General features: G+C 53.6%; 1 protein-coding gene across 12 annotated transcripts in view; it reads left to right on the top strand.

The window, feature by feature from the left end:
* The window catches only part of DAAM2 (dishevelled associated activator of morphogenesis 2), a 117,676-nt gene that overhangs the window by 66,344 nt on the left and 23,949 nt on the right, over window positions 1–27,383 (top strand). For all 12 annotated transcript variants that reach the window (XM_017345097.3, XM_070074108.1, XM_017345100.3 and 9 more), the window contains 10 exons: window positions 3,752–3,984; window positions 8,511–8,600; window positions 14,123–14,197; window positions 14,621–14,715; window positions 17,298–17,631; window positions 18,420–18,530; window positions 20,482–20,585; window positions 21,629–21,695; window positions 22,829–22,946; window positions 25,466–25,604. In XM_017345097.3, the coding sequence (XP_017200586.2) occupies window positions 3,817–3,984; window positions 8,511–8,600; window positions 14,123–14,197; window positions 14,621–14,715; window positions 17,298–17,631; window positions 18,420–18,530; window positions 20,482–20,585; window positions 21,629–21,695; window positions 22,829–22,946; window positions 25,466–25,604 (1,301 nt within the window). In that variant the 5' untranslated portion in view covers window positions 3,752–3,816. The remainder of the gene's footprint in view (window positions 1–3,751; window positions 3,985–8,510; window positions 8,601–14,122; window positions 14,198–14,620; window positions 14,716–17,297; window positions 17,632–18,419; window positions 18,531–20,481; window positions 20,586–21,628; window positions 21,696–22,828; window positions 22,947–25,465; window positions 25,605–27,383) is intronic.

Raw genomic sequence — 27,383 nt, 5'->3', positions numbered from 1 at the left:
CCGTTGTGGCCATCTGGAGAGTGAACCAGTGGATGGATGGAAGACCTCTTTGCCTCTGCCTCTCTGTAACTCTGCCTTTCAAATAAAATAAAAAAAAAAAAACCTTAAAAAAAAGAAAAGAAAAGAAAAGAAAGGCAGAGTTACAGAGAGGGAGAGAAAGAAGTCTTCCATCTGCTGGTTCACTCCCCAGTTGGCTGCAATGGCTGGAGCTGCACTGATCCGTAGCCAGGAGCCAGGAGCTTCTTCTGGGTCTCCCATGCGGGTGCAGGGGCCCAGGCACTTGGGCCATCTTCTACTGCTTTCCCAGGCTACAGCAAAGAGCTGGATCAGAAGTGGAGCGGCCGGCACTTGAACTGGCGCTCATATGGGATGCCAGTACTGCAGGCGGCAGCTTTACCCACTACACCACAGTGCCAGCTCCTTCATAATTTCGTAAGTCTGGCTGGGCTGATTCCTACAGGACCAGGCCTCAGCAGCCCCTTGTGTGCCTGGAGAAGCACTGATGGCTGCAGGCTCTGGGAGGGGTAACTCTCACCTCGCCGTGCTGCTCTTCAGCTGGTGAGTGTGGGGTCCCAGGTGGTTTGCTCATGTGGCTTCATTTACTCTTCTAGAACCTGGAGTGCAGATGCTGTGGTTGGGGTGGTGTCATGGGCAAGGGAGCTGGGGCTCTGAGATGTTAGGAGACGTGCTGTGAAGGCAGGGGCAGCCGTCAGATCTTCTAGGGGGCCGGCCTTCAAGGCCTCTGCCCCTGCCACCAGGAAGCTGGAGTGGAGGAGGTGCGGGAGCAGTGGGGTTGGGGAGTCAGGCTGCGAGACGGACGCAGGTCCCGTTGAGGGTGGAGGAGGGGGCAGCCTCTTGGGTCTCTGGCAGGGCCTCTGGTCTAGAGGGGGCATTTGGGACTAGGGGTGTTTCTCAAGTAAGCAGTAGAAAGAAGACTTCTCCAACAGAGGGAGGTTACTGGGGGCCCAGGGACAGGGCGGGAACAGGGCCCACTGGCCTGGGCAGGGCCCAGACCCCGGCCTGGGTGCTGGAGCCCTGAGTTTTCATCCCAGCTCTGTCCCTAGACATTTCCCTTAAGACATTTCCTCTGTGAGCCCTATTTCTCTGCTCTTTGCCACGAGACCACCTGACTTCTGGGGCTCTTCCCAGCTAAGAGCCTATGGTTTCAGCCTTGGGTGTTCTGATGAGGGAGGCAGGAGAAGACGTGAGAGGGGGCTGTCCTCCCTTTGTCCTCGGAATACAACCAGGCCCAGGAGCTGCAAAACAGGCAGCCCTCCCCAGGCGCACGAGGCCCTTCTCTTGGCCGGTGGAGCCTCCTGTTGGGAGGGTCCCTGTCTACTTCTTGACTCCCCCAAGAGTACAAGACAACCTCTGATCGTGGAGGCTCTCCTGGGCCAATTAAAAAGCCTGTTACAGGGGTTGGCATCGTGGTGCAGTGGGTTCAGCTGTCTTCCGTGGTGCTGGCATCCCACGTCCAAGAACCAGTTCAAGCCTTGGCTGCTCCACTTCTGACCCAGCTCCCTGCTAAAGCACCTGGGAAAGCAGCAGGAGATGGCCCAAGTGCTTGGGCCTCTGCACCCATGTGGGAGACCCAGATGGAGTTTCTGGCTCCTGGCTTCAGATTGGCGCAGCTCCCCTCATTGTGGCCATTTGTGGAGTGAACCAGCGGATGAAAGACCTCTCTTTCCTCTCTGTCTCTCTCTCTAACTCTGCCTTTCAAATAAATAACTCAATCTTTAAATAAAAGCCTGTCATAAAGTTTATAAAGAAACAACAGTCAGTGAAAAGCTCTATAATGAAGATTAAAATTGATCGTGATTCTAGAAGAGTCCATATCAGAGTGCAGGGAGTTGCTAGCTGTATTTTTGGGAGCTGGGAAACAAAGCAGTGTCCTCTAGAAGTTACTTTTTCACTAGGAACAAGTTACACTATGTTTGTCTTGTTTTTTTGATAAGATTCTAGAGCAGATTCAAAGGAATGCCTTAGATGTAGCCAATCTGGAGTTCCACAGGGATCTAGGAAAAACCTCTCTTGTTATCTTTACAAAAAAGGAGGCTGGGGAGCTGGCGTTTAACCTGACAATTAAGACACACACGTCCGAGTTAGTCGCCTGGGTTTCATTCCTAGCTCCAGCTCCTGACTCCAGCTTCCTGCTAGTGGACACCCGGCGGGCAGATGACGGCTCAAGTAGTGGGCCCCTGCCCCCACGTGAGAGATCTGGGTGGAGCTCCTGCTCCTGGCTTTGGCCTGGTCCAGCCCTGACGGTTTTGAGTATTTGGGGAGTGAACCACGTATGGGTGCTCTTACTTTCTGTCTCTGCCTCTCTCTTTGCTTCTCAACAACAACTTTATATATATTAAACAATAGAAAATGGGGCCGGATGACAGCATAGTTACATGGATTTTGAGCTGGTTGATGGACTGCCCCGAGAGTGATGAAGAATAAGTCTCCGTCATGCACGACAGGGTCACAGTCTCCTTGTCAGGGTTGACCCGTCCAGTGAGGATGTGGATGATGACCGTGGAAGCCTTCCACGCTGTTCATGGTCCAAATCTCAGAGAAACAGCTAGCAATCAAGACTCAAAAATAGCTCGACCCCCAAGTCAATGATATTCAACAGGATATCGAAAGAGTCCAGTATTCAAAGGATGAGGGTCTCTAAGTATGGGATGGGGTGACTGTGGCTGGACAGAGTGGTGTGGGAGTCAGGGTCTCTGCTGAGTGTACCCAGTTATCTGAAAGCATGTCTAGGACCCGTGTACATGGGCGGCTCCCACCCTCGGGAGGCCTGTGTGCTGAGTGTCGGGCTTGCTTGATCTGGAGACTGTGTGGATCTCCGTGACCAGTGGTCAGGCTTCCTCCTCAGGCTGGGTCATCACCAAGCAAGGCTTTACCAGTGGCAAGCCGGAGACTTGACCCTTTCTGTCCTGAGCACCAGCAAGTGCTGGGTATCTGTCCGTTTGTCTCTGGCCAGAGCCACGCCCTCTGTCTTGGAAAAAAGTGCAGATCTAAGCAGATTTCCTTTGAGATGTTGAACATAACTCCAGTGTCAGCCCATTTCCTTTCCCAGGGTTCACTTTCACTGCTCCCACAGTGCCCTCTGGGAAGGCAGACGGCCTCCTTTTGCTGGGTGGCTGAGCCGTTGCCTTGTGGATATTTGGCATCCACCCATACGTGCCTGGGTCAGCACACTGTGCAGAAAACCACGCGGGACCCCAAGGCTTTCCATTCCCTACCCACCCAGTGCCTGCCCCAGGAGCTCTGCCATAGGATCCGCTCGCTGTCTCCCCACCAGGCTGCTTCCTTCCTCAACCCACGACTGACTACTGCCCTTGGCTCTGCCATCCCCAGACCCTGAAATGAGCCAAGAGAGTGAGCCCTGCTGGAGCCTGGTCAGCCAGAGTGCAGAGCACAGACACCCAGCTGCAGTCCTGGAGAACCTAAGAGGAGCGCGTGCTCTGACTGCCTGGGAGGCGCACTCTGCGTCCTCAGTCCCCCTGTCTTCTCTGGGGACAGAGAGGAGGAATGTGACAGTATGCATTGCGGGAAGCACCCGGAGGGCGTGTCAGTGCATCCAGGTGGAAGGAGCTGGGGGAATAGAGAGAAGCCGTGGGAAATAGGAGGGGGGCTTTATGACTGGGTTGAGGCCCCTGCTACTCTGTGGAGCAAAGAGATTAGAAGGCAGAGTGACCTCTGTCCCCGCCTGTCTGACTGCTGTGCCTGACACCCTGTGCTCTGTTCTCCTGCCCAGATCACCATGAGGACCTAGGGCGTCTGCCTGCTGACCCCCCGCCCCCCTGCCGGCCTGCGGTGACCATGGCACCCCGCAAGAGGAGCCGCCATGGCCTGGGTTTCCTGTGCTGCTTCGGGGGCAGTGACCTCCCCGAAATCAACATCCGGGACAACCACCCTCTGCAGTACCTGGAGTTCTCCGGCCCCATCCCGAACCCCGAGGAGCTTAACGTCCGCTTCGCAGAGCTGGTGGTCAGTGCGAGGGGGCAGGGAAGGGAGGGTGAACGAACAGCGGGCGGGAGCCCGTGTTCTGGGGTCTCCTGCTCTTAAGACCCCTCTTGGACCTGAGGGGGGGGTCCCCAGGACACCTTCGCTGCGTGGGGGAAACAGGTGTCTCACTGGGGTGGACACCGGGAGCTGTGTTCCCAGAAGGATGGACTCCTACTTCCGTTGGATCCGAGGCCGTGTGGTGCAGTGGTTAGACTCTCATAGAAAGAGGTGGATCTGGGCTTTTGTGAAATAAGATGCTGAGGAGCCTCAAGAGCGTCGGAACACTTAGGAGCCATCTCTCTCTGTCCTCTGGGGTTTTCCTGGGATCCTCTCATCTCAGAGGGAGGAAGAAGGGCCGAGTGGAAGTCCACAGGCAGCCATGGCACCTGCAATGGAGGACGGCTGGCTGGAAATACAGAGGTAGAAACGCCCACTGCATTCTTGGGATCTGAGTCAGGTCTGGGATGATTGGACCCCACGCTTAGCCAGGGGTAGCCTGAGGGTCTGCCATGCATGCTAGCACCAGCCCGTCCTGCTTCCTGGTGACGTCCATCGGGCCAGTGCATCCGCCTGCTTGGTAAGAAGTCCCTGGGTGTGAAACCTGATACCCTGACCCCATGGAGACAACAGGAAGGAAGTGTGAGTCCTCTCCTTGGAGGTCTGGTGGTGAAACAAGGACTGCACACTGAGGGAAGTCCCAGCTCCGGGATGGTGCACTGAACCCTGGCGTGGAGCTACAGCTCGCGCTCATCGGCCATCTGCTCTTGGTCACTCACCCCTGTGGTGGTACCTGTCGTCACGGCAGTGGAGAAATGGCACCATGAGGTTTGGGACGTGGTTTTGCCATTAGCTTCCGGTTAAGGTGATCCAGCCCCTGCAGATGACAAGCCCACGGCAAGATGAGACCACAGGTGGTGTGAAGAAGCCATTCAGCTTCCTTGTCACACTGGCTTGAGGAAAGCTCCCCATTTCCCGACTTACACCTTTCCCCAGGGTGGGGCCGGGGAGCAGTGGCTGTGCGCGCAGAATAGCACGTGGCGCCTGGCTGGTGTTAGCTGGGGCTGTTTCCTTGAGTGCACTGGGATTTGGAAGAAGGAGGTGAAGAGAGGTGGTTCTTTATTCAACTCACTTATTCAACAAATGTTTACCGAACATCTTTAGCAAGCAGGATCCTTGCAGGGCTCTTTCACAAAAGGGAGGATGTCAGATAAATCTTGTCTGCCAAGGGTAGTGTCAGGTGTCGGTCAAACAGATCAAAGCTCTTGGAGAGCCTGCTGTGTGCTGGCCCTGTGGGGGACTTCGATGACCCTCGGGCAGGCCCCTGTCCCCAGAACTTGGGGTCTAATGGGGAAGACTGATCTCACAGGGCAATGGCAGTGTGGTGAGCATTAGATAGGGGACATCCCAGGCCTGTGGGAGCATATCGGCAGGATCCACCTGCTAGCAGGGTGTGGGCAGCAATGTTTCCACTGAGGTCCACAGGCAGTGTGAGGTCAGGTGAGTGAGTGGGGGTGCAGGACCCTGCGAGAGGAGGGTTCCCCATGGAAGGAACAGCACAGGTGGTGGTCACGAGTCAGAAAAAACTGTGTCCTTTAGGGGGACACAATGAAGACCAGAATGACTAAGGACTTGGGGTTTGATCCAAGAGGCAGTAGGACGCCTCTGAAGATTTCTACCAGGGGCTGGAGCGCCACAATCTGCTCTTCTACTAAAGGACTGTGCTCGGACGCTCTATGGAAGAAATGGTCTAGGTTCATCTGCAGGAGGAGAGCGAAGGAATCCGAGGCGGGGAGAGCAGGGGCTTGGACTAAAGTATGAGCAGTGGGGATGGAGCGGAGTGCGCAGATCCAAGAGCTGGTTAGGAGCAAAGGGCATGGATTGGGAGCATAGATGAAGGGGTAGAAACCAAGGAACACTCAAGTTCACGGCACGAGGAGATGGGTAGGATTTTTTTTTTTTTTATTAGACAGGCAGAGTTAGACACCGAGAGAGACAGAGAGAAAGGTCTTCCTTCAGTTGGTTCACTCCCCAAATGGCCACCACGGCCAGCGCACTGCGCCGATCCGAAGCCAGGAGCCAGGTGCTTCCTCCTGGTCTCCCATGCAGGTGCAGGGGCCTAAGCACTTGGGCCATCCTCCACTGCCTTCCTGGGCCACAGCAGAGAGCTGGACTGGAAGAGGAGCAACCGGGACTAGAACTCGGCGCCCATATGGGATGCCAGCACCACAGGTGGAGGATTAACCAAGTGAGCCTCGGTGCCAGCCCCAAGAGATGGGTAGATTTTGAGGTCTGTGCAGGATGGGACAGAGTGGAGGTGGCTGGCATCATGCAGTCACTTTGCGTATCCTCTCTACTTGCTGCCTCCCTCATCTGCGAAGTGGCGGTTGTCAGCTTTAAATAAGTGAATAACCCTAGGCACGTTGCCCACTGCCTGGCACACAGGAACAGCAAAGACGAGCCTCAGGGGCCTGCAGGAGAGCCAGCCAGGGCGGTGCGGGAGGCAGCTGGGCCCCGAGGCCTGGAGCTCGGGGAACGGGCGGGTACAAACTGGAGAGTGTCTGGGATCATAACTGGGTTCCCAGAAATGGCTGAGGAGGCTTTACCTAGGGTGAGGCGTAGAGGAAGGAGGACGTGGGGTGATGCCTGGAGAGCCCTCAGTGTTTCAAGGTAGCAGCAGAGAAGGCAGCACAGGGGCCCACGATGGAACCAGGGGGATCAAGAGGGACTGCCCCCGAGTGTGGCTGCTGCAGAAACCAAGGAGAGAACAGCTAAGGAAGAAGCAGCATCCGCAGGGCCCTGTGTGGAAGTGGAGATCTCTGTCCAGAAAAGACAGAGGAGGTGATGGGAGTTCTGTGAGGTTCACCGAGGCAGAGACTGCTCTTGCTGGCAAGGCTGATGGAAGACTGGCTGGAGGACGCTGACTTTGAGCATGGGAGCTGGCCCGAGGACCTTGGCCCGAATGGTGGGGAGGGCAGGCAGTCCACAGAGAAACAAGTGTGGAAGCAAAGGTACGGAGGTTGTGGAGAGGCAGACTTTGTACTGGGAGATGTAAGGTGCACAAAACTCAATTTTTTTTTTCCCGATTCTGACAATAGAAAGGAAACCTTAAACAGGGTTCTGGGAATTTTGACCAAGGTTTTTCTGGGCTGTGTAGAGTTCCAGGGAAGCAGCCTTGTTTGGAATTAAATCTCCAGGGTCTTTAGGTTGCTAGGGATGGTAAACTGATGGGTTTAATTCATATAGTCCTTGTATGTGCTGTCCAAATGGCAGCCACTGGCCTCACTGGGCTACTGGCTGGTCTGAACCGAGACAAGCTAGAAGCATAACGAACAGATCATGTTTTGAAGACTTGGTTTGAAACAGAGAATTAAAACTGCTCATTGATCATTTCTATATTGATTACATATTGAAGTGATCATAGTTTAGATGTATTCATTTGAATAAAATGTATTAAAATTAGCTTCACCTATTTCTGCTTTCACGCCACTAGGCATGTTTTATATGTATGTGGCTCACATTATTTTTTTAAAGATTTATTTATTTATTTGAAAGAGCTACACTGAGAAGGAGAGGCAGAGAGAGAGGTCTTCCATTCACTGGTTCACTCTCCAGTTGTCCACAATGGCCAGAGCTGGGCTGATCTGAAGCCAGAAGCCACGACCTTTTTCCTGGTCTCCCATGCAGGTGCAGGGGCCCAAGCACTTAGGCCATCTTCTACTGCTTTCCCAGGCCATAGCAGAGAACTGGGTTGGAAGTGGAGCAGCTGGGACTCGAACCGGCGCCCATATGGGATGCTGGCACTGCACGGGGCAGCTTTACCTGTTACGCCGCAGTGCCAGCCCCTCATATTTTATTTGTACTGCCCTGTTCTGATCTACATGGAATGAAGTCTTAAATGCTCTCCACTGAATACAAGTAAAGGGAAAGAGTGTAAGTGCCAAGATTTCAATGCGTATTGTGTCTGGAAACACAAAGGTTAACGGTATGCTTTGCAGTCCTAATGGGAGTTTTGATTTTGCTTTTACAAAAAGAGTATAATAGCTGAATGAAACAGCCTCAGTTCCCAGTGTCGCAGTGTTCCCTGGCCTATGGACCATTGCTTTTCTGAGCCCTGTCCTTGTCTTTGAACTGCAGAAGAAACTTTGAGATGAGAGTTTCATAGGGACCGTCTAACACAGCCAGATCCATTGCTGCATTGCTGACAAAGCAATGCAGGAGTCTGACAAGGGCAGAAAAGCCCTATCCTATGCAGGGTCTTCAAAATCTCGTGGAAAACACGTGTTATGGAAAAACTAGGAATGGTTCTCAATCCAATTTGCACCAAAATAAACTCTTTTCATTCCATTTTCTCTAGCAGCCTTTTGAAGCCCCCTCCTCTCTGGGGCGTTCCCTGGGCCGGAAGCAGTAGGCTGAGGGATGGGTTTGAGGGAACAGTAGCCTCCTGTGGCTCTGAGTGGTGTAATCTCAGCCATCCTGGGCTCCAGACATGTCTTTTCTCCTCTTTGCAGGATGAATTGGATCTCACGGACAAGAACCGGGAAGCTGTGTTTGCGCTGCCCCCTGAGAAGAAATGGCAGATCTACTGCAGCAAGAAGAAGGTGCCGTCCTGCCCCCTCCTGCTGCGTCTCGGGGCGGCTCTCGCTGCCTCGCTGTGCATTCACCAGCTGTGTCGTAGGAGCCAGCAGTGTTGTAGGAGCCACCGGAACAGCAGAGGCTGACACATTAGAGCTTATACCCTGGGGAGAAGGACTCCTTTTCACAGATCCATTAGGCAGGCACCTGCTGGCACCCAGGAATGGGGTGGAGTCAGGTGCCGAGATGCAAAGTGTAGATGCCTTTTTTGTGCCAGCTTTGGCCTAGGGGGTACAGCTCAAGGCCTTCCCGGGGAGGGCTTGGCTCTCGGGATGCAATTTACAGGAGTGAGCCTGGGGAGTCCTCCTCTGGGTCTTCAGCCTTCGCCCCGGCTGGGGCTAAAGGTCACACATCAGCCCCGTTCGCCCCACGGTTTCCTTGCTGTGCCCCTGTTCATCAGGAGCTACTGTTCATCTTCTGATCGGGGCTCTCCCTAGAAGGTGGTGCTTCCGGCTACAGCCAGGGCTTACTTAGATAGGAGCCACTCTCTTCTCGTTCCCCGGAGCTGCCCTCCCCCAGCCCCGTCTTGCTCATCTCTTTCTCCCTGCATCTCTCTCTTGCCCCCTCTGTATGGGCTTTTCTGGCTATTTTTATGCTCTTCATGGCCCACCCCTCCTCTTCCCTCACAATTCTAGGCTTGGGTTGTGGCTTGTTCCTTCCTCTTTGTAGTGTGGGTATGGGGGGTGGGGGATGAAGGCCTGGAAGGCACCGTCACTCCTGTGTGCTCCTGGGAGCGTTCTGGGTGGTGCCTGCTCCCCCATCCCCAGACCCCATCACAATTCTTCTCACTTCCTTGCAGGATATTCGTCCCACTGCTGGCTCTGCTCTGAGCCACACAGACCTTATCAAACTGGAGGACTGGAATCCTCCTGCTGTTCAGAGAGGAAGGAACCCAAGAAAGAACTCAGTAGATGTCGCTCCCCCTCTTCGTGGAGGAACGACACAGGACCCTGCGCTGTTCTTTTGTCTGCTCGGCCCTCCCCGGGTTTGCTGCTGGTTCTTCCCGGGTTGGCTACTGACCCTTCCACCTCCGTGGAAGGGCAGTTCCCCCTGGCCACATTCCCCACTTCCGCAGGGGAGCGGCACACCGCCGGCCGGCTCTCTCGGGGGCTGCACAGGTGTTCCCTTAGATGTTCCTCTTAGATGTTCCTGGTGCATGCCGTCTCTCTCCTCCTTTATAGTCCTCCTCCGCCAATCCCAACTCGGCTGCCCACACGCCGAGTACGCTGCTCTCCTCCAATCAGGAGCAAGTCCTACAGTTTATTGGTTGAACTGGAGGCAGCTGTGCAGAAGCTGTTTTCTCCTCTCCCAGCGCCATATTGTGGGAGAGCAGATGCATAGAATAAGTCTTAATTCCAGTAACTCAGTCTAGTCCTGGTTGCTCCCCACAGATCCCCCTTTCTTTTTATTTTTTTTGGCGTTGATATGGGCCTGTCTTCGGTGCCCCGCGGCACACACTCTGCTCTGCTTGCTAGAGTTGCCACAGGTTCTTACAAGTCCTATCAATCAGGCAAACCGAATCCGGGTCCTCTCTTCGCCATATTGTGAGGAGGTTTTTAGGCGCTGATGCGTGCCTGTGTTCGGTGCCCCGCAGCGCATGCTCTGCTCTGCCTGCAGGGGCTTACAAGCCCTAACAATCAGGCAAACTGAATCCAAGCCTTCTCATTGCCGTATTGTGGGGGAGACTTATTAGTGTTGGTTCGTGCCTATCTTCGGTGACCTGCAGCTCATACTCTGGTCGAGCTGCTTGCTGGTGCTTACCGCCTTAATCAGGCAGACCGAATCCAAGCCTCCTAATTGCTGTATTGCGGGGAGGCCTTACTGATGTTAATTCGTGCCTGTCTTCGGTGACCTGCGGCGCATAAGCTGCTAGCCGCCCGCAGGTGCTCATCGCCTCACTTAATCAGGCAGACCGAATCCAAGCTCTCACATTGCAGTGTTGTAGGGAGGCCTTTCTATTTCTCTATTTCTCTATCTCCGGGCATTCCTATTTCTCCCATTTTACTTCTATCTTCCAGCATTCCTATTTCTCTCATTTTACTTCTAAACTTCTGTTTCTCTTATCCCCGCGGCTTCCCGGCGGCGCTCGCCCCGAGGCTGCTTCTCGGCACCTCGCCCCGCGGCAGCTTCACGGCTCTGCGCGGCTTCCCGGCGCCTCGCCCCGCCGGCGGGCTCCCGGCTCTGCGCGCACGCTCCGCGGTCTCCACGCACTTCGCGCCCGCACCACGGCCTCGCGCCAGCCCCGCGTTCCCTATCTATTCACGCCCCGTGCTCTCTCTGCACGCGGCGGCTTCCGCGAATGTTTCCGCCACCACCGGCATTCAGTCCAAGTTCCCCGGACTAACCTGGCGAATTCCAACCTGGCGGCCCACGTCTCTGCCTCTGGTTCCAGATCTTCGCCTCTTGCTCCCCGGGGTGACTTGAAGAATTCCAAGGTGGCTTATGTCTCCGCCTCGGCCTGCACTCGCGGCTTCATCCTCCCTAACATTTTTCTCTACCCGGTATGTTTCCTTAAGTTTTCTTCCAACAATATTCCTCTCATTTCTCCTGGCTACTCCCCACAGTCCGTATCCGAGTCCAAGCCTCCTCCAGGTTTCACTTTCGCTTTCAATCTCCTAGCTTCCCCGCCATAGTCCGCATCCGAGTCTATGAAAGCTTTCACTTTCGCTTTCAATCCTAACTTCTTTCCCACAGTCCATATCCGAGTCTATGCCTAGGCTTTCAATAGCTTCTTCCGGCACCTTTTCCGTCCAGCTTTTCCCTAGGCTGTTTGCTAGTCTCTCTCTCCGGTATTTTCCCATTTCTTTCCTCCTAAGTTTCCTATCCGTCCTAGGTTTCCTATCCGAGTCACGGCACCATTATGTCGCTCCCCCTCTTCGTGGAGGAACGACACAGGACCCTGCGCTGTTCTTTCGTCTGCTCGGCCCTCCCCGGGTTTGCTGCTGGTTCTTCCCGGGTTGGCTACTGACCCTTCCACCTCCGTGGAAGGGCAGTTCCCCCTGGCCACATTCCCCACTTCCGCAGGGGAGCGGCACACTGCCGGCCGGCTTTCTCGGGGGCTGCACAGGTGTTCCCTTAGATGTTCCTCTTAGATGTTCCTGGTGCATGCCGTCTCTCTCCTCCTTTATAGTCCTCCTCCGCCAATCCCAACTCGGCTGCCCACACGCCGAGTACGCTGCTCTCCTCCAATCAGGAGCAAGTCCTACAGTTTATTGGTTGAACTGGAGGCAGCTGTGCAGAAGCTGTTTTCTCCTCTCCCAGCGCCATATTGTGGGAGAGCAGATGCATAGAATAAGTCTTAATTCCAGTAACTCAGTCTAGTCCTGGTTGCTCCCCACAAGTAGAGTTCTTTGTTCCATGAATGAGGCAAGGAAGGCTCAGGGAGACTGTGGACTTGGCCAGGCCCCTGGGAAGTTAAGGTCAGGGGCCCACAGGGCTGCTAGACCTCAGGATGGCTGGGAGCAAAGTGTCAGGTCAGGGCCAGGGCTAGCGCTGTGGCTCACTTGGTTAATCCTCTGCCTGCGGCGCCTGCATCCCATATGGACGCCGGGTTCTAGTCCCGGTTGCTCTTCTTCCAGTCCAGCTCTCTGCTGTGGCCTGGGAAGGCAATGGAGGATGGCCCAAATGCTTGGGCCCATGCACCCGCATGGGAGACCAGGAGGAAGCACCTGGCTCCTGGCTTCAGATCGGTGCAGTGCGCCAGCCGTGGTGGCCATTTGGGGGATGAACCATTGGAAGGAAGACCTTTCTCTTTGTCTCACTCTCACTAACTCTGCCTGTCAAAAAAAAAAAAAAAAAGAAAAGAAAAGAAAAGTGCCAGGGTCTCAGAACCTGTGGATGCCTGGGCCACACAAACTGCGGGCCACTGTTGTATACTCGATGCACACTTATTAAGCACTTAGAATACCATGCTCTGCGAATCTCACTGTGAGAAAAGCAAGCCTTACAAAAGCTTAATTCAAAGGAGGAGGAAAGAAGAAAGGAGGAAAGGAGAAAATATATTTTAGGAGTCGTTAAACACATTTCGTGATTTTCTACACACCACATTGGTTTACTATGGAGTTTCCATACGTTGATCAATACAAAATGTATTAAAATATATGGGCATCTCTTACCATCTTCCAAACCACATGCATTGACAGCCCTCTGCTCTCCTCTCTAACACCCCACCCTTCACCTGTCTCAGCTGACCCCAGCCCAATCCCCTAGGGCCCCGCCCCCTTCACACTGCTGCATTAGGGGCCGGCCTCCTCCACCAGGTCCACCATGGACAGTTCCACCGCTTCTCTGGCACTGGCTTGCTGTGTGGAAGGCAGAAGCCCTCATGTTTTCCCTGGTACTTTCAGAGCCGAGTCCAGTGAGTGGTGCTCATTAAACGCCTGTGGCTTGGGCGCAGGGCAGTGTGTGTCTGCTGAAGCTGCTGGTTTTCATGGGGTGACTCCTCCTCCAGGGCAGAGCACTTGGCTCTCAGTCGTGGACTGTGACACGTAGCAGGTGTGAAGTCACAGCACCAAAACAAGGCGGCTTTCCCACTCGTCCCACATTGGGATTTTATAAAAAATGGTGACGCTGGAGTAGGCAGAGCTGAGGGATGCGGGGCTGGCAGGCAGAGGGGCAGGAGGAGGCAAGTTTTCACACTGACTTGGAAGCAAGAGGAGCATCCAGAGTGACCAGGGCGTGGGGCAGGGGTGAGCAGGATGCATGCCCTGTCCTGGGGCAGAGCCACGTGGCGAGAGAGGCTGCTGTTCAAGCACCCTTAGTATTGATTTCCTTTTAGTATTGATCCAATGCCATCACCTCTTACAGGTGTCTGGGGAAGAACTCAGACTGTCTTGGGGAAAGAGGCTCTGTCTCCAGCTGCACACACCCTCACTCAGCAGAGTTGGGAGGGAGTTAAATCAGACCTACCAGGGGCTCCTGTGTCTTTCTAAAGTCCAGGGCCCTGGGAGTTCCTGTCTTTGTAAAGTCACTATTTGTTGAGCACGTGCTATGGGCCAGGCATAGTACCAAATGCATTCTGTCTGCTCAGACTCTCTGAAAGACGGGGTGCTTAAGTTACCAAATCATCATAAGCCAATCAATCCCTTTGTCAAATACAAGAATATGGTCAGAAAAATAAGAGATACAAGGTCTAAGCATGCATCAGTCTTGGCTCCAACAATCATAGCGTTGTGCTTTCTTCAAATATGGGCAGAACAGATATGATGGGAGAAAATGGTTCTTAAAGAGCCATACACATCATTTATCGCAAGCATGTCTGCCTGCACGGTTCTGGACTCATGCCATTTTCTAAGCATGAGGCTCAGGGTTCGTTATCTGCATTTTACGCAGGAAGTAATGGGAGTGTGGGGGATTCTGCAGCTTCCTCCAAGCTCCCATTTGTGGGCAGGGCTGGGCCCAAATCCCTGTTCTGATATGGAACAGAGCTCAGGACCCCCAGCCGTGGGCCTGCCTTGCCGGCTGGGCCACACTGTCCTCTTCATTCTAGGAGCAGGAGGACCCCAACAAGCTGGCGACCAGCTGGCCAGACTACTACATTGACCGAATCAACTCCATGGCTGCGGTGAGCTGTCTGCTCCTCTTCCACGCTGCCCTTCCCTCGGCAACCTCGCCCTTTCCTTCCACCTGCCCCTGTCCCTCACACCCCACTCGCTGGGGCTCAGCAACCTTCCAGTTACCCCCCAGTCCTGTCATAACCCACCCCTCCCCGCAGCCCTTTAAACCATCACAGGCCATGTGGATGTCACACAGGCTTGGGCATCAAGCTGGGCCATTCGTCCCCATTTCACAGATGAGGAGGGTGAGGTCCAGGACCAGAACCTGGGTCTCCTCAGAGTCTGTCTTCATCTAGCGTCCCCTGAGGTGTCACCCTCTCCCGAGACAAGGGTGGCCCCTGGGTCCCTTCTGGGCTGAGGGGCCCAGGCACCGGGATGCTGGGCCACTGGTGTGGTGTGACGTCCACCTCCTGCTGCCCATGGCTCCACAGATGCAGAGTCTCTACGCCTTTGATGAGGAGGAGACAGAGATGAGGAACCAGGTGGTGGAGGACCTGAAGACCGCCCTGCGGACGCAGCCCATGAGGTGATGACTGGGTCCCCGCCCTCCCATCCTTCCATGCCCGTCCCCAGTCAGGCCCCTGTGCATCCCGAAGCCACATGCAGTGCTGCACCTGTGTTGGTGCCTGAGCCAACTGCACACCCCGCGTTACCTGGAGTCTGTGTTGCTTGCCTCACTCCCCAGCCCTCCTGAGTGGCAGGGGAGCTGCCAAGGGGTGGGCAGGCCCAGAGGAAGGGGATGATTAGATCAAAAATGGGATAAACCTTGGGTCCCAAGGAACTCTCGAGAGAAACTGAAGGCAGGTGCTTGTTTCATTTAGGGTGTGTGTGTGTGTGTGTGGGTAGAACAGGAAGGTGGTCATAAGGACAAGGTGTGTGACAAAAGACTTTCCAATCCCTAGGACCAGGGCAAGTGCCCAGTCAGTAGAAAAGTGGGCCTGGGTTGAGACATACTCTAACCACCAGGGGGCGCTCTGATGCCCACGGGTGAGATTTGACTGTCTAGAGTAGGAGCCATGTTTGCAAAGGAAAGGGGTTGGATGGCCCAGGGGCAGTGGGAGGACTCCTGCTCCTTGCCAGCCACCGTGTGTGGAGTCCACAGAATGCCAAGAGCTGCAAGGGGTTCTTTGTGTCTGGGTCAGCCAGGGGTACACTGGACCTGGCTGGCACCAGCTGGTGAGACCTGGCTGTTGAATTTTCAACAGTTTTGCAAATTGGCTGTCAAACATAGCTGAGATTAAAATATAAATTTAGGATAAAAAATTATATTGAAAACAAAGGTAATAAACGCTTGAAACATGTCATTCTCTAATAAGCTAATCCCTTTTCTACTTTTTACCGTGAAAGGTGTACCTGCCAATTAAGTGTACTCTCAAGCTTGCAACCTATGTGTGTGTGCATGTGCACACGTGAGTGTGTGCATGATGGGGATGCCGTGTGACGGTGCCTTTCTTCCCTGGCCCAGTTCAACGATGGCTCCTTGAGGGCTTGTAATCGGCTATGCCGGGAGGATTTATACCATGGAAATGGAGAGTGCTGTGGGCAGACCTTTAATTTTTCTTTCCCCATAGATCCAGTTGCTGAAAACTAGCCATCCACTGACTCTGTGTGTGTGTGTGTGTGTGTGTGTGTGTGTGTGGAGAGAGAGATCGATTGATTGTCTGGGTTGAGTGCTCCACCCCAGGAGCCTGGATCAGAGCCTGCAGGGAGTGAGGACATCCTGATCCGTCTGTCAGTCTGCTAGGGGCTGGGGGTGGGCTCTGCTGTAGTGGGGGGCAGAACAGGAAGAAGTCAGAAGGATTGAGAGAGAATCGCCAGGCTCATCGTCACCTCAATTTATTGGACTTTCCCATGACAAGATCCTGATCACAAAAGTGACATATATTCATTGTGGAGCTGTTGTGGATAATAGAAAAGCATATAATGTCAGTACAAAAGTGCCTGTTGTTAACTTAATTTGATAGCATATTCGATGGTTGTAGACATATTCGTACAGCAATATAAAATGCACATAAATACATTTGGAATAAATATATAGTGATTCCCTCAGTTCAATTTATGGCCCTCTCCTCGGATCATTAATTATTATTCTAAATCAAGAGTTCTAAAGCCTCTTTGTGTGTGTACACGCACACACATGTGTGTGCCCACGTGTGCTCACCAGGGGTGTCTGGCGCCCGGGAAAATCTCTGGGCCGCTTCCCAGAAATGTTGTTTTTAAATAATAAAATAGATAGGCTTAAACAAATAAACCAATTAGATTAAAATACAGCTAGCAAACATTAAAAATGTATGAGATAGAAATGAATGTGCTTCTTTATGCCTTAAACAGCGAGAGCCAGCAGCGGGTGTGATGAGCACCATAATTTGGAAGTACTGATGAGTGTAAATGACACTTTGAGATACCTGCAACAACCATAATTTGATATGAAAATAGCTGTGATTTCTTTGGGTGACAGAGTCATGGATTCTGCTCACTCTGCTGTCATTTGTTGCCTGCATTCATCACAGAGGAAATGCTAAATTTCAGTTACCAAAAGGGAAAATATAATTTTTTTTCCCATTCTAGTCCTTGGATCCTTGAATGCCCTCTGTATGTGTGTGAGGGGAGCACAGCCTCTAGGTTAAGAACCTCTGTCCTAAGTGGGTTTTCATGGTTTCTCCTCACAGTCAGGATAACTGCTGGCCTCCTACCGATCCCTTGAAATATAGCTACCCCAGCCTTGGCCCTTGGATTTAGTGATTCTGATGGTGTCCCTGTATGGAAGTCCTGCTTGTTGTCTGACTGTCATTGTTTCTGTCCTTGCTGGAGATGGGCATTCTAATTTAAGGGCTGTAATAATGATGGATCATGGTCATCTCTCTTACCTACAAACCACTTAAGCTATGCAATGGATGGTGATATGCAAATACACAGTATTTGAAATGCAAATAAGATTTGAGTGCTCTGTGAGGGTCATAGGATTTCAATGTCTTAGACAAACTTTGTTAATAAGCCAAGCAGCCGCCCTAGGCGGGATGCACCCCACAAGCAGTAGGCTATGTGCAAAATGCATACAGAATGAAATGCAAACACAGGCTGCCTTTGGTTCTGCCCTCTGGCTGGTAGGTTTGTGACCCGCTTCATCGAGCTGGAGGGCTTGAGCTGTCTGCTGAATTTCCTCCGGAGCATGGACCACGCCACCTGCGAGAGCCGCATCCACACCTCCCTCATCGGCTGCATCAAGGCGCTGATGAACAACTCGCAGGGGCGGGCGCACGTGCTGGCCCAGCCCGAGGCCATCAGCACCATCGCGCAGAGTCTGCGCACAGAGAACAGCAAGACCAAGGTGGCCGTGCTGGAGATCCTGGGTGCCGTGTGCCTCGTGCCTGGCGGCCACAAGAAAGTGCTCCAGGCCATGCTGCATTACCAGGTGTACGCCGCGGAGCGAACGCGCTTCCAGGTGAGGAGGCTCAGGGTGGGGTGGAGACGTCCTGCACGGGGGACCCAGGACTCTCTGTGAGCAAAAGCTCTCTGCAGAAGGGACAGAATGCAGGCTGCAGAGAGGACTGGGGGGACCCGGGCTGGGGGGATGACAAATGACACGAGAGGCTGAGTTGGGGGTTTGGTTGGGAAAACGGACTAGACCTGCTCACCAGGCTGTGGGTCCCTTGAAGCTGGAATATTGGTTTGCTTCGTGCTGGGGGCTCTGCCTCTCTGAGCCCAGTACCTGACTCACAGTGGGGGCTCAGTCAAGAATTGCTGACTTGAGTGTAGTTGCTGGAAGCAAGATGTTAGGCCCCATGCCTCATGTGGGGATGCTGGGAGCTCAGGCCAAGCTGTTCTCTCTTCTGTGCTGCTTGGCCTGCCTAGAAAAGTGGCAGTGAGGAGGACAGTAAGTGTGACGTGTCCTAGCACGAGCCTGGTGCAGGGTGGATGTCAGTGGATGTGAACCGTTGTTAGGAGCTCTGCGGTTGATCTGCCGGTACGGCTGTCAGCAAGCAGTTTGGAGCCCTACTACGTGCAGAAAGTGGCCCCTGATGCTGTGTAGATGATGCAGGAGGGATGCAAGGTCAGTGTCCAGGCCAGCCAGGACCTGGGCAGGGAATACACGGGGACGGTGAGCAGCTGGAATATAGTCAGCGTCCAAGCAGGGCTGCAATGCCGGCCAGCAGTGGGGACCGAGCCCCAAGGCTGCCCCCGTAGAACCCTGAGCCCTCCCTTCCTACCCTGGCCTGCCTTTCCGCCCAGACCCTGCTGAACGAGCTGGACCGCAGCTTGGGGCGGTACCGGGACGAAGTGAATCTGAAGACAGCCATCATGTCTTTCATCAACGCTGTCCTCAACGCTGGAGCTGGAGAGGTGAGGCACCTGAGCACCTGCTCCCGGTGCGTTCAAGTGCTTCCCGGGGGGAGGGGTCCAGGCATCTGGTTGGTGTGGCTGCTGCCACCACCATCATCTTCAGGTGCCTGGCGCATGTCATGAACCCTGCTGTCACCAGGGCCAGCCCTGCACTGCACGTGACCACAGCAGGGCTTGCTGGTGGCTCTCCAAAGTAGTGGTGAGGACCAATGCTGGCTTTCCTTCCTCTTTAAATCTGGAAGGCCCCGGCCTAGGTAGCATCCTGCCTTAGGTGTGTCATGGACAAGCCCCAGACCTGCCTGGCTGATGCTGGCTCAGGCTGGTGGGGGCTGCATCGTGGAAGGAGGCAAGTTTGGGGCTTGCTTTCTAGGCCTTTCTAGGGACCTGCTTCTGGAGTGGTTTCTGGGATGACTGGTGATGCTTTTCTGGCATCTTCTATCGGAGGCATGGCTTCTGTTTGCTTTTCCCTTTGGGGCCAGCATGGGAGTCTCAGACCACAAAAATAACAACATTAGAAGAAACCGTTAAAGAGCAGAAGAGATGACCTCCCTAAACTCTAAGACAATCAGATGTTCCAGTCAAGGTCAACTTGAAGGGCGGAAGGGAAAAAGGGGGCAAATGACCTCTGCCTCCCCCTCCTTTGTGCCGGCATACCTTCATGTGTGCAGTCCTGCTGACCTGGGTCACGGGGGTGGAAAGGGGGAGGGTGTCATCTGCCCCTTGCATGATGCTACCTGGTCAGTACCAACTGTCTGTGGCTGGTTTGTGTTTGATTAGTTGGTGACCATGTCTCATCTGGTAAGTAGTATAGATCTCCTCCCCTAGATAAGTACTGGAGTACTCCATTTTGCAAATGGAGAAACCAATGCTTTCCCAAAGTTATAATTTTTTACTTTTTTATTTAAAGATTTAGTTATTTATTTCAAAGTCAGAGTTATACAGAGAGGCAGAGAGAGAGAGGGAGAGAGAGAGAGAGAAAGAGGTCTTCTGTCCACTGATTCACTCTCCAATTGACTGCAACAGCCAGAGCTGTGCTGATCTGAAACCAGGAGCCAGGAGCTTCTTCCCAGTCTCCCACATGGGTACAAGGGCCCAAAGACTTGGGCCCTCTTCTACTGCTTTCCCAGACCATAGCAGAGAGCTGAATGGGAAGTGGAGCAGCCAGGTCTTGAACTGGCACCCATCTGGGATGCTGGTACTGCAAGTAGCGCCCTTTCCAGCTATGCCACAGTGCCAGCCCCTCCCAAGGTTATAGAACTGGTAAGTAGGCCTGGTATCGTGGTGTAGCAAGTAAAGTGGCCTCCTGAGATGCTGGCATTCCATATGGGTGCTGGTTCATGTCCTGGCTGCTCCAAGTCCAGTCCTACTCCCTGCTTAATGACCTAGGAATAGCAGCGGAAGATGGCCTAAGCACTTGGGCCCCTGCCATCCACATGGGAGAACTGGATGAAGCTCCTGGCTTCAGCCTGGCCCAGTGCCCGTTGCAGCCACCTGAGGAGTGAACCAGTGGGTGGAAGATCTCTATCTCTCCCCCACCTCTGTAGATCTGACTTTTAAATAATAGATAAACAAAAACATTTTTTTAAAGTAAGTAGTAGAGCAGGGATTTGAGCTAAGACCTGTCTGACCCCAAAGCTTGAGTTCTGGGTCCCCTACACCACTGCTCTTCAGTGTCGGAGGCAAAGAGAGAACCGGTCAGGGGCTTGAGGGCAGTGAGGCAGGAGACCTAAATGGAACTGGGCCGTGGCCTGCGTTAGAGAAAGGGCTAAGTCGGAGGATGCTTCTTCCCATGTTTCCTTGGGCGTCTGGGCCTGGGGGCAGTTACAGGTGTGTTTGCTGCCAGAGATGTGCTGTGACTGTAGCGGGGGCATTGGAGATGGGTCCACCAGGGACTCTTGTGGGTGTTGAGACCAAAGCTGCTTCTCCCTTGTGTGCCTCCTCCCCGCCCCAGGATAACCTGGAGTTCCGCCTACATCTACGGTACGAGTTCTTGATGCTGGGGATACAGCCTGTGATTGATAAACTCCGACAACATGAGAACGCCATCCTGGACAAGTAAGGCCCAAGCCACCCAGCCCCTCTGCAAACCTGAGGACCTTAGGGAAGGCTGCACTTGTCCCTAAAAGTGACCTGCCATGCCCAGCATAGTCCAGGGTCCGCTCAGTGTGGGGCAGCTGTGCCCTTGTCTGTCTCTTGCTGACCTACCCGTCTTACCTCTGCAGTTACAGAGTTGAACCCAGTCGTCCTCGGCCATGGCAGTACTGCCCCCTGGGGGACATTTGGGAACACGTGGGGGCATTCTCTGGTTTTCAAAGAGGTTGGTGGAGGACATGGCTGGTGTTGGTTGTTGGGTCAGGAATGCCAAACATCCTGCAGTGTAGTCCTGCCCAGCCAAGAAATGCCCCACTCAGAGTGCATGCCATCAGCCCCTTGCTGATCCAAGGGCACAGCTAAATTCCTGCAAGCCGTCTCTTGTTCTGTCCCTTCAGGCTGGGTTTTAAGGAAGCAAGGATGGATCCTTTTGAGAAAGAGTTGGGTTGTGTTGTGGAAGAAGAACAGGAAATGAGAGAGAGACTGGCCATGAGGGGTGACTGAGGGGCAGTGTGAAGACCCTGGGGAAGATGGAGTGTGGGGGCTGTGGTCCTACCACTGAGGTGACTTCATCGCAGGAGATATTGGGCGATGGTTAGTGGCCTTTTTGGTTGTCACATTGAGTAGTTCTACTGGTATCTGGTAGGCAGAGGCCAGGGATGCTGTCAGCATCCAACAGTACACACGTCAGCCTCCCACAGCCATCGACAACCAAGCCAAGAATGTCAGTGGTGCCCGAGCGGAGGAACCTGGAGTGGGGTGATGGTGATGGAACGCTGGGTTGGCCTGCAGGAGGGCCGAGCGAATCGGGAAGGGGGCGTGTGTGTTGGCCTGTGGACAGATGGCTTCCTTCTGCTTTTGCCTGGGCCTCACTTCAAGAACACATTCAGATCACACCAGCCAGTGTAGGGCTCAGAGGAGCCGTAGCCCCCCCGAGCAGGGATGTTCTGGCTGTAACATCTCCACCCTCCCTGCCCGTCTTCCCCCCGCCTCCCCATCCTCTCTAGGCACTTAGACTTCTTCGAGATGGTCCGGAACGAGGATGACCTGGAGCTGGCCAGGAGGTTTGACATGGTGAGGAGCCTGTGGGGTTGAGGTGATGCCAGGGGGTTTCCAAGCAGTCCTCCCGCACACACTGACGCAGAGCGTGTGCCCGGGTGGGCCCGTGTTCCCTGGGTTCCCTCGTGGGTTTCGCCATGGCTGAGACCATGGCTGTGCGCTGGCGTTGGACAGCATCTGATGGGCTTTGTCTGAGTCCTCACCTGGTCACCTGCTTCTGAGGAGGCCAAAACCCCTAAAGAAGACCAAGGGAGAGCCTGCTGGTGCACAAGATCAGTCTCCAGTGCCTTTCCTGAGCCGCCTCTCCTGCCTCCTCCCAGCAATTTCCCGAGTCCCTTCTCTCCATCTCTAGTCAGCTCATGAGCAGCAAGGCAAATCCTGTCTTGATTTTAGTCTTAGAGATCCTGGAAGCACACAACTCTGCTGTTCAGTGTTGTGTTACCAGAGCCCTATCCGAAGAGAAGCATAGTTCTGGGCACTGCCGTCACCAAGCCCCATCCCAGTGCCCTCTCGTCAGCCCTGCACATGTAGATGAAGACTTGGGGGTGAGAGAGGGCGAGTCTTTCCTGGTGCTACACAACCAAGGGCTGGGCAGGGGCTTCTAACCCAGGTGGTAGACCCATGCCCCGTGCCAACAGCCTACTTGGAGGCATCGACACCCCTGCTCCTGTCCCTTAGCTTGCCGCAGTAGTCCTCCACCAGGCAAAGTTTTGTGCCCTCTCTCCCCAGGGACATTTGCAATGGCAGAAGACATTTTTAGCTGTCACCACTGGTGTCAGGGGTGCCACCGGCACCCAGGAGGCAGAGGCCAGGGGTGCTTCTGAATATCCTACAATGCACAAGACAGCCCTTCTCTACATACAACAAAGACTTAGCCACCCAAGATGTCAGTGCTGAGATGGAATAACCCTAGTTTATGTCATTAATAATCTCCTCCTCCTCCTCCCTCTCCCCTCTCCCCTTCCCCCCCTCCCTTTCCCTCTCTCCCCTCCTCCTCTCTCCCCTTCCCTCTCTCCCAGAGGTGGGGGGAGGAAACTGCTCCTGGGATGTGGGACTTAGGTCACAGATTCAGGGCCTTCTCTCCCCCATGTCCATTTCCCCCACTGCCACCTCTCCCCATTCATGGTGCCCTCCGCCCCCACCCCCAGGTCCACATAGACACTAAGAGCGCCACCCAGATGTTCGAGCTGATCCACAAGAAGCTGAAACACACAGAGGCCTACCCCTGCCTGCTCTCTGTCCTGCACCACTGCCTTCAGATGCCCTGTGAGTACCCCACACTCACTGCCCCCTCAGCTGGGCCTGGGCCCAGGGACGGGCCAGTGGAAACAGGGTCCCAGGGCCTCCCTTGCTTGCTGCTCTGACCATGTCTCCCTTGGCACCCCGAGGCCCCTGGCTCTGTTCTTCCCTCGCTGCCTTGGTCAGGCCGTCCACTGTTACCTGAGGGAGGAGCTGGGGAGCGTGGCCCTGAGCATCTGCAACATCCTAGTCCAACAAGCAGTAGATCTCTCATTGCAAGATCAAAACCGCTCTGGCCGGCAGCTCGTGACAGAGGAGGGGCCGGTCCTCTTGGGGGATTCCAAAAAGAAGCTTCTGTGCCTGCCTGGGAAAGCAGCTGCGTAGATGTGGCATGAACACTTCTACCTTTTAAAAAGGTGCTATCAGCCCCTCTCTAGCTGACTCCCACCCAAACATCCTTGCCTCTGCCTCTCTAAAAATGCCTAATGCTGGCATCTATGGGTGCAGATGGAGAAATTTTTAAGATCCAGGTGTGCACAGTGATCGAGTTATTTATAATTACTAATAGCCACCCCACAATGCAATTTGAAATAAGCTTTAACTGTACCATTTGGTACTTAACCCCCTCACACAGAAAACTAGTGTGGCCTATGAGAACGTTCAGCTAGCCAGACTTTCCTATGTGGAGGTGACGGTAGTGCTGGTGATCCCACGGTGGCTGCTACAACGTGTTGTGCAGCAAAGCTGAGCCAGGCCTGGAGCTAGGCGCTTGCGCACAGGGCTTCTCTCCCTTGGGATGTGCATTGTTATCTTCATTTGGTAGGGCCCAGACCTGAGGCTGAGCGTGTTATTTTATGGATGTATGTATTTGAAAGATTTATTTATTTATTTGAAAGAGTTACAGAGATGGAGAGACAGAGAGAATGTTCCATCTGTTGGTTCACTCCCTTGATGACCTCAGGGGCCAGCACTGGACTGGGCTGAAGCCAGGAGCTTCTTCCAGGTCTCCCACGTTGGTGGTATAGGCCCAAACACTTGGGCCACCTTCGGCTGCTTTTCCTAGGCCATTAGCAGGGACTTGGATCAGAAGAGGGTTAGTTGGTCTTGAACTGGTGCTCATGTGGAATGCCAGCATTGTAGGTGGTGGCTTAACCTGCTGTGCCACAGCGCTGCCCCTGAGCGTGTTCTTTCCATATAGAAGGAACTGTCATTTCTCTGTGGTCACAACTTCAGATGAAACACATTCCGCCTCTGCTAGCTGGTGACCTGACTTGGAAGGTAGATGGAAACCTACACCACTTTGCAATGCACCTGCTCGTGGAGCGGTGGAAAGGAGGACAGTCGCTGGCCTGCGCTAGGAAGCTGTTAGTTCTCTGAAGCTCCACCCAGAAGTTCTACATGGAAGGCCAGGGAAACCCGATTCTTCTGCTCCTAGGATTCCTGTGTTCAGTGTTCTGTGTTGTCCACTAATCCTACTTTTCTCCCAGATGGGTCTCTGTAGACTGGGTTGTCTGCCTTGTCAGCGTTATGATGTGACTTTGACATCAGGATTGTGCTGGTTGGTTTCCCCTCATGGTCACTGGAGACAAAGTGCTTGGGGTCAAGAACCAAGGAAGGAGGGGCCTGGTGTCATGGCATGGCAGGTAAAGCAGCCACCTACACTGCCAGCATCTGATGTGGGAGCTGCCTCAAGTCCTGGCTGCTCCACTTCCAATCCATCTCCCTGTTAATGGCTTGGGAAAGCAGTGGAAGATGGCCCAAGTGCTTGGGCTTCTGCAGCCCATGCAGAGACCTGGAAGCAGCTCCTGGTTTGGTTTCAGCCATTACGGTCATCTGGGGAGTGAACCAGCAGGTGGAAGATCTCTCTCTCTCTCTCTCTCTCTGTCTCTCCATCTTTCTCTAACTCTTTCAAATAAATAAATATTTTTTTTAAAAAAACTGAGGAAGGAGAGCTTATGGCCATTATGTGAAATAAAGTCCAGGAACATCCAAATTAGAAAGGACTGGAGTGAGACCCTGGAAGAAAAGGCACAATACATGATCTCTTTGTCTTCCTAGTTCAAGGTCACCTCTAACAAGAAGTATTCCTGAATTCCACTAGCTACTTCTGTAGCTCCTTTGACCCTTTCTCAGGCTCACTTGTAATCACTTTCCAACCATCCTCTGTAAAACAATAGCGTAGTTAATCCTAAAATCTTCTGTTAAAAAAAATTCCCCTGGAGACTTCATTATTCAGCACATAATATTTTAGAACAGATGCTTCTTATAGATAGTATAAAAAGCAATTTGCCTTCCCAGGGTCTAAACAGGGCAGCAAGGAAGCCAGGGAGCATTTCTGGGTGTAGGGAAATCTTTGAGAGAGCTGGCACGTTCATGGTCAGTTGTAGGTCATCAATGGATGCTTTATGAGTCTCTGTCATCAGCAGTGGCCATCCCTGTCCCACCAGACTAGAAGCCTACCATGGGTGGGAAAGGGCACGTGTCCCCAGCCTGAGCCCAGGGCAGGCTCCGGGCTCAGTAAAGGTGTAACGCCCGTCCTCCCTCAGACAAGCGGAACGGCGGCTACTTCCAGCAGTGGCAGCTCCTGGACCGCATCCTGCAACAGATTGTGCTTCAGGACGAGCGAGGTGTGGACCCGGACCTGGCTCCGCTGGAGAACTTCAACGTCAAGAACATCGTCAACATGTGAGCCGCGACCCGCCTCTGCCCCGACTGCCTCCACCTTCCGTCTCTCTCCCACCCTGGGCCTCAGCACTGAGACCTTTGGCTCCCTCTGTCAACCCAGACGTCCCCCTGGGTCCCGAGCAGCGTTGTCCAGGACAGCTCCCTGAGCGGGTGGAGATGCCTCATCTCTGCCGCACTGTCCAGCAGAGTGGTGAATGTGGCTGTTAAGTGCTTGCCAGGTGGCTAGTGTGACACGGAATTTAACATTGTATTTAAGTTTGCACGGCCATGTGACTGGTTGTTCCCATGTCAGAGAGCATGGGTGCACAAGGTGTGTGTTCACCTCTCAGTGACTCACTGCACAGGTTGGGTAGAGCGGGGATTTCAGCACGGTAACCTAGACTCTGCTGAACAAGCTCCCGTACGTGGACCGCCTCCACGCCTCTATGCAGTTTTCCTATGGCCCATGAGCTAAGGATTTTTTTTTTGCAGTTTAAACACAAGAATACTGCAGACTGTATGTGTACATGAAAGCAAAAATATGCTCTGTAGTCCTTTATAGCAAGTTTGCCCATGACTGACAGAGAGGGCAGCCATTTGGCCACGGGGCTGCTGGGTGGGATGGTCAGATGCTGGGGCCTCTGGTTTTGCCACCTTTTGCTGACTGTGGTGTAGAGAGACATGGAGAACTAAACTGAAATGCATATCAATGAAACACACTGCTTTCAAATTTTGAATTTTCACCTAGCTTTCTGTGCGAGCCTGAGCTAATTGCCCACAAGGAGATAACTTGGCTCTCAAGGATTCATTATATTGCATTCTAAAGCTCAGTAAAACATTGTTGCACCTTTTTTTTTTTCACTTGCACAAATCATCAGATGTTGATGTTGTGAAAATCCTAACTGGTTTATTGGACAAGTGCAACTAGAAAAATGATCCAAAAGCAGTTATTGCCATGTTTCCCACCATTCTGCACCGTGGGCGTTTAGTGAGGAGACTTCCCAATGCAGCTTTTGCTCCTCCTTGGACTACAGAAGCCCTAAGATCTCTGGGGGGACCACCCCCAGGTATGCATCTGCACCTGTGCCTTGATTTGGCCTTTTAGTCTCTCTGCTCCACCAGCAGGCCCAGGGAGGCCAGAGTGGCGGAGGTGCGCGCACACGTGCCCATGATGAATGGCTTCTTTGCTCTGTCCGCCTCCTTCCAATCCCTTCTCTCTCCCACCTGCCTTTCTACTAGCTAACCCTCAACAGGGGCAGCCTGGGGGCAGGAAGGAAAAAGGGAAAAGGTCTTAACTCAGCAGGTAACTGAGTAAATAGGCTTCCTGCTCTGTGGGCTGGGTACAAGGGTAAGGATGCTTGTCTGTTGCTGGCATTGACAAGTTCCTCGCTGCGTGTGTCTCGTTATAAAACCCAGCTCACGGGCATGCAAGATTTTCTTTGCAGCTGGCTGCTTGAAGCCGCTGTCCCATCAGCCTCTGGTTCACGCAGACTGCTGGTGTTGACATGGCCAGTTCTGTCCCAGGCAGGCCCTTCAGACAGGAGTCATGTGGCTTCAGCCCAATTCCCCCACAAGGCTTACATCTGGCCGAGGGGCAGCCCTTACACAACCTCCTGTGCCAAAATTCTGGGGGGGCTGGCAGATCCTGGCATGGTGGCACTCACCCGCTCAGTCATGCTTCAGCCTCTGGATTCGCCCCTCCCTGAGTCAGACCCCAGTCCTCCTTGCTGCCTTCCCAGTGTCGGCAGACATGGGTGGGCCCACGGGAACCCCTGCCCTGGGTGGTGGGAAGGAGGCAGG

The sequence above is a fragment of the Oryctolagus cuniculus genome, chromosome 5 (genome assembly GCF_964237555.1).
Source record: "Oryctolagus cuniculus chromosome 5, mOryCun1.1, whole genome shotgun sequence".
Classification (NCBI taxonomy): domain Eukaryota; kingdom Metazoa; phylum Chordata; class Mammalia; order Lagomorpha; family Leporidae; genus Oryctolagus; species Oryctolagus cuniculus.
The sequence above is the reverse complement of the archived record's forward strand: the minus strand, read 5'-3'. Positions and strand labels throughout refer to the sequence as shown.